Source organism: Corythoichthys intestinalis, chromosome 15 (genome assembly GCF_030265065.1).
Source record: "Corythoichthys intestinalis isolate RoL2023-P3 chromosome 15, ASM3026506v1, whole genome shotgun sequence".
Taxonomy (NCBI): Eukaryota; Metazoa; Chordata; class Actinopteri; order Syngnathiformes; family Syngnathidae; genus Corythoichthys; species Corythoichthys intestinalis.
Window position 1 is genome coordinate 49541441 of NC_080409.1, and position 6969 is coordinate 49548409.

General features: G+C 40.5%; 1 protein-coding gene across 2 annotated transcripts in view; it reads right to left on the bottom strand.

Annotated features, from left to right (window-relative positions):
• The window catches only part of LOC130930729 (latent-transforming growth factor beta-binding protein 2-like), a 309203-nt gene extending 302674 nt beyond the window's left edge, over positions 1-6529 (bottom strand). For both annotated transcript variants that reach the window (XM_057858789.1, XM_057858788.1), the window contains exon 1: positions 5902-6529. In XM_057858789.1, coding sequence (XP_057714772.1) covers positions 5902-6215 — 314 coding nt within the window. In that variant the 5' untranslated portion in view covers positions 6216-6529. The remainder of the gene's footprint in view (positions 1-5901) is intronic.
• Between the last annotated feature and the right edge of the window lie 440 nt (positions 6530-6969).

Consider the following 6969-nt stretch of genomic DNA (forward strand, 5'->3'; position numbering starts at 1 on the left):
TCCCAACCACGCAGGTTTTTCTGCCATTGAAAATGAATGGGAAATTTGGACGTACATGGTAGTCAATGGCATGGAGGTGCATGGCTGTCAATGGAATCGACTTACTTGGGCGCCGGTTGAATGTCAATAGGCTGTAATGCTAAGTTTTTAGTCAAAAATCCCAACCACACAGGTTTTTCTGCCATTGAAAACCAAAGGGAAATTTGGACGTACATGGCTGTCAATGACATTGACTTACTTAGGCGCCAATTGAATGTCCACGTGCTGTAATGATAAGTTTTTAGTCCAAAAATCACAACAACACAGGTTTTTATGCCACTGAAAATCAATGAGAAATTTAGACGTAAATTGCCGTCAATGGCACTGACTTACTTGGGCGGCAGTTAAATGTCAATGGGCTGTAATGTTAAGTTATTAGGCAAAAATCACAACCACACAGGTTTTTCTGCCATTGAAAATGAATGGGAAATTTGGACGTACATGGTAGTCAATGGCATGGAGGTCCATGGCTGTCAATGGCATCGACTTACTTGGGCGGCGGTTGAATGTCAATAGGCTGTAATGCTAAGTTTTTAGTCAAAAATCCCAACCACACAGGTTTTTCTGCCATTGAAATTCAATGGGAAATTTGGACGTACATGGCCGTCAATGGCATTGACTTACTTAGGCGCCGATTGAATGCCAATGCACTGTAATGATAAGTTTTTAGTCCAAAAATCACAACAACACAGGTTTTTCTGCCATTGAAAATGAATGGGAAATTTGGACGTACATGGTAGTCAATGGCATGGAGGTCCATGGCTGTCAATGGCATCAACTTACTTGGGCGCCGGTTGAATGTCAATAGGCTGTAATGCTAAGTTTTTAGTCAAAAATCCCAACCACACAGGTTTTTCTGCCGTTGAAAATCAATGGGAAATTTGGACGTACATTGCAGTCATTGGCATCGACTTACTTGGGCACCGGTTGAATGTCAATAGGCCTAATGGTAAGTTTTTAGTCAAAAATCACACCCACACAGATTTTTCTGCCATTGAAAATGAATGGGAAATTTGGACGTACATGGTAGTCAATGGCATTGAGGTGCATGGCTGTCAATGGCATCGACTTACTTGGGCACCGGTTGAATGTCAATAGGCCTAATGGTAAGTTTTTAGTCAAAAATCACACCCACACAGATTTTTCTGCCATTGAAAATGAATGGGAAATTTGGGCATACATGGCCGTCAATGGCATTGACTTAATTGGGAGCCGGTTAAATGTAAATGGGCTGAAATGTCAAGTTATTAGTCAAAAATCACAACCACACACATTTTTCTGCCATTCAAAATGAATTGGAAATTTGGACGTACATGGCCGTCAATGGCATGGAGAATTGTAAATACGTTAGCTTTCGTAGGATTTAAGCTAGCGGACTTTTGTTAGGCAAATTATGCTAATTTTATCTACTAAATGTACATATTGATCAGACTAGATGGACGTTTTTGTGTCAAGTGTTTTATCATTAAAATGTGTGTCGTTTTGAACATAAGTGTACATATGTGTGTTAGAGCTTTGCGTGAGGGAAATCAAAAGCTTCAAAAAGCACAATTACCTTGCTTGCTGTGTGTAAAGCTGAACAAATTCACGTTTCGTGACGCCATAACACGTCATATTTATAAAGTAAAAAAATAAGATGCTGTGAGGTATAACAAGGTACTGTTTATGCGACTAAAACAAAAAAAAAAGAAAAAAAAAACGACGGGAGACAAAATGCCGGTTGAGACTCTGGCGTCGTAAAGTCGAAATGGCCTAAGTCGAGTACGTCGTAACCCGGGGAATACCTGCATTAGTTCATCATGGCATGACATTCCCTTTAGCCCAGCTCCACCTAATGGATCAGAGGTGGGTAGGGTAGCCAAAAATTTTACTCAAGTAAGAGTAGCGTTACCGGTGGGGCTTGCGTGCTGCTGGATGTGGTAGGGCATGCTCGGGTTGGGGGTTCCGGTGCCGGGATTGGCGATGCGGCGGCGTAGGGTTGGTCGCCAACGGGCTTACACTCATAAGAGATTCACACGATTACTGGGTTCTAGATCACAGAACTGATTTGTGTACACTCTACCCCTTTCAATCACTTAGCTTATAGTCTTATAGACACCCCCACCCCCATTCTCCTCTTTCACTGGCCAATTGGCCCCCACATGGTGTAAACCGGAAATACATCTCGCTGACGATAGCACCAGCATATTAGTAACTAGTTTAGATGTTCAATGTATTTCTTGTTGTTGTTTGTGTATGTGTTTCTTTTCTTTCTTCTTTTGTATTTCTTTTCTTCTGTCCCCCCATAATCCCTTCCTGTTCGCTGCTTTGTCATAATAAAAAGGTATTTTGAATGATCACAATGGGAGTATGTCAGACTCTCCATGTAAAACATTAAAACTGTTCAGAATCCGGGCACTTAGACTTCCATTCTCTGTGTCAAACAGCTGAACAGGACAGGTTTTTTAAAAAAAAACAAAAAAAAACAACAACAACAAAAAAAAAAAAGAGTAGCGTTACTTCAAAATAAAATTGCAAAAACTGCATTAACCATTAAACAGAGGTCTAACTGTAACTGTAGTCTTGAAACAAATCTGAATAAGGAAAAACATTGCAATAAAATAATGCAAACTGGTTAAACTTGAGAGTAGCTGAGATCTGTCATGACAGAACATTACTCCTCAAGTTCAGCATTCACTTAATTGATATCTGGCGCCATCTAGCGTCCTGAATGGGCATAACGTCTAGACCCCGAATATAAGACCACTCCCACTTTTTCAGTCTTATTTCAAGGCAAAAAACACTGTCTGATATTCAGGTCAATACGGTATATGGACTGTTATTACAATGATACTGTACAATAACCCATTACATAACCACATTAAGCCAAAGAAATACAAAAATAAATCATTGAATTCCAATGAGAGAGAAAAAAAATTACATAAATGCAGCATTATTCGTCCAAAGAGCATGACTGCCCTCTGGTGGAGAAAATAGTTCCTAGTTTGAATAGTGACGAGTTCCTTCGTATTTACTATTTTGAAATCGGTGCCAAATAAAAACTGGTAGAGAGGTTAAAATCCGCGCTTCCGAAAAATGTTTAAGGCAGCGCTCTATATCAAATACTTCCATTTTTTACGGCACTTTAAAGACACCACATGATTGAACAGGCTAGCATGAAGCTAGACGGGCAAGTTTCCGTCTGATTGATATAATGGAGTCATGTGATTATTGTTGCAACGTCTCATTGGTGAAATCGTTAGAGCTACCCCGGTAATACAGCAGGCACGTCTTTACTCTTAGTATCGCTGACAAAAAAAATAAATATATAATCTAATATGTAGAATAAAGAAGAAAAATGTAACGACTCTTGTGTAGCACAAAGTAGCGGAGTAGCGTTTTTTTTTCTTCACAAATGTACTCAGGTAAAAGCAGGGCCGGCCCAGGCCATTTGGGGGCCCGAAGCAAAATAATGCCAAGGGGCCCATATTTTTTGGCTCACCATTTCGTCACAGTGTACTGTGAAACCCATACATGCAATCCAACCCATACCTCCATATTTTGTATATTAACCAGATTTTGTTGCACTGCATATTTCAAACTCGTCACCCCAAATGATTGTCAGTACTTAAGTAGGTGACGCCAAACCTTTTTCTAAAAGGAAAAGAAAGAAGTTAAGGAAGAACTTTTATTTTTTTAAGCTTGTAATCAAGTATAAAAACTCTCAAAAGTCAAATAAAGCAAACTGTCGTAAACGGATGTTTGCATAGATAAACGGCAATGCGCGTCAAATTTTTCATGATGCTCTATTAACAACGTATGAAATGATGTTGCCAGATTGGGGGGCCCCCTAGTGGTTAGGGGCCCTAAGCAGCTGCATAGTCTGCGTATAGGCTGGGCCGGCCTTGGGTAAAAGTAAAAAGTACAGATCAGTACAAGTACTCTTAGTACATTTTTGTCAAAAAGGTACTTATGTAAATGTAACGGAGTACATGTAACGCGTTACTACTAGAGCTGGGAATCTTTGGGCACCTAACAATTCGATTACGATTACGATTCAGAGGCTCCGGTTCGATTATAAAACGATTATTGATGCACCCCCCTCGTTTTTTTTTTTTTTTTTTTTTTTTTTTTATGTTTTGTACATTAGTTCCAAAATTGTTCAAAAATCCTCTCTGGCTAAATACTATTTCAGTATCAAGTTAACATATAAAAGTAAACAATTATACAAAAATAACAGTAAATAAAATACTCCAGTCCCCATTCTGTATCAGCAGCTTTAAACTACATTCAATTAACGTTGTGAATCAACCGTTACAGTTGTTAAAATTGCTCCCGTTATTCCATAATTTCCCTTCTGTCTACTTTTGACATGTCAAAGTTTTAAAACTGTTTCATCATTTAAAGATAGATTCAAGACAAGATTTTGCCGATTGAGGAGTATTTTAGATAAAAAGTTAATTAGGTTCGCTACAAAAGAGCCTTCTAGAGAGGACTACTGCTTTAAGATGGCGGCTGTTTACTAACGCCGGCAAGTCTCTCATTTCGCATCTCTGTTCAGTAATACATGTTCTAACACTGCCGTCGCCTGTCATTTTGCATCTAGTTCTACATATATGGTATATGATATCTACTGTAGCTGTATGTTTGTAGCAGCTAGCAACTGGGCGTTGTTTGTAGCGGCTGTCGGCCGGATTCAGGTATGATTGTTTTTTTATCTAGCGGCATGAGTTGAACATGATATTTACTCTCGGTCTATTCCTCATTGCGTCTCAATGACCGCGCCTACTGTGTTTCACTTCCGCTTTACCTGGTATCAGTAGCACCCCCAGAAATTTTTCATTGGGGTGGTCAGATGGGGCCACTTAAAATCTTGGGGTGGCCAAAACTAAAAGCCATAATTTCAGGTTTTCATTATATTGTTGCAGAAAAAGGTCAGGAGAAAACTATCAGAAACGGCTACTGATATACTTTGGGGTATTGTGTAATATTTGATGTTACTAATGATTTAATGTGCATAGTCCATAACTGTCCAGTCAACATTTTGAGTTCCACAACAATTCTGTTTTATTGTATTATGTATATATTAGGCATAAGGTGTACATTTAACAAAACAAAATAATTACTGGGGAAAAGCAGGTGCTGGCAGATTTGCAATTGGGATGAAATGCATAACTGATGCTACAACAATCTAACGATATACTGGCAAGCGGGGTGGCCAGTGGGGTGGCCAACAAATTTTTAGGGGTGGCCGTGGCCACCCCCTGGGGGCGCCACTGCCTGGTATAAATCAATAATCGGAATTTGGATGTTTGTGAATCGTTTTCGAATCTTTCACAGCCGACTCGCGAATAATCTAAGAATCGGAAATTTCGCACGCCTCTAGTTACTACCCACCTCTGTAGTGGATGCATAACATAATCCCAACCACTACTACTACTGCGCCTTATAATGCTGTGCGCCTTGTATATGACAAACGTTTTACAATGGGCCATTCATTGAAGGTGCACATCAAATGTAAATCATAACTGTTCTTTAGAAAACTAATTGTTTTTGCATTTCCTTATATTTTTGCATTTTTACAATATATATGGCAATTTGTTTGTGGTCTATAATCAAAAAATGAGTTGTTTTTTTTTTTTTTTTCGTGAAATGAGAAATTTGCTATGAGTTACGAGCTTAGTCACTGATGAATTCAACTTTTAAACCAAGGTACAACTGTACTGGCTGTCTTGCATGTCCAGGATGGAGTCTGTAATTTGTTACATCACCACTTCCTGGCATGAGGCTTCTGCCAAAATAAGGAGCTACAACGTAATTGCGTTTGAAATACGTTGATAAAATGGGTCAGACTGAACATACTGATGAACAATGAAGTCTTACCCGACAAGTCGCCTGCTGCTCGCCGTACCGGACTTGCTTTGCCGGCGGTTCACTCTGTTTCTGGACTGCGAGAGGGTCACGCTGCGTGGGTGTCTAGCGGTCCTCGGGGCTGCGTTTAACGGGAGCCCGACATCCCGCCGGGTCTGGGTGGTCTCCGAAAGGCTTCTTTCACCACTCTCCGCGTTGTCCCGTGGCGTCAGCCCGCTACCCGGAACTAATTTCCTCCCACCTGTCGAGGTGTCCGTGTGGCCATCACACACGTGAACCAGCGTTACAGCAAATATCACGAGAAAAGTCAAGCTGCTACGCTCCATTTTGTTTACAAATAGACGCCAAAAATGTCCCCACGGTTCAAGCTAATATGACCTAACAGCAACAAAAACGTCAGCGACTCTACTTCTAAAATTCACTTGAACGTCATCCTCTCTCTGCTAAGTGGGTATTTCCTCACGTTGACCTGGTAAAACTTTAATGTCCTCAAAACTGTATAGAAAAAAGCTAATAACAAAAGTTGTCACATCAGACAAGCATAGTCCTTCCTTTCTCCTCCAATGAGGCGCCAAAAAGAGCAGTGAGCTGCTGAGGCTGAGCTCCAAATGTGAGTGAGGGAAGGAGAGGAGAGACCATGTGCGTGTGTGTTTGGGGGGTGTGTGTATGTGTGTGGTGCTCCCATGAATATCACCACCTACTCTCTTCAGGAGTCACCGGGGGAAAAAGCAGCCCATAGAATTGAGTTATTTTGTTCATTTCCCCTCTTTTTCTCAGTATTAAATGTAAGATCAAACTTTGCTACATGTGTTGAGGCACAATACAATTGTTATTGTTAACCCTTGATACACTCACCGACCACTTTATTAGGTACACCATGCTAGTAACCAGGGGTGAAAGTGGGCCAGAACGGTCAGGAACGCAGTTCCGGTATAAGATTCAGGGCCGGAATGCTGTTCCGGTACACGGTGCTTTGATTCCGAAAAATATGACGGCAACTGTCAAAACACTATGTAAAAAAAAAAAGCTAAGCTGCAACACATGCATTTAATCTCCAAGAAGAAAACAATCTACCAACAT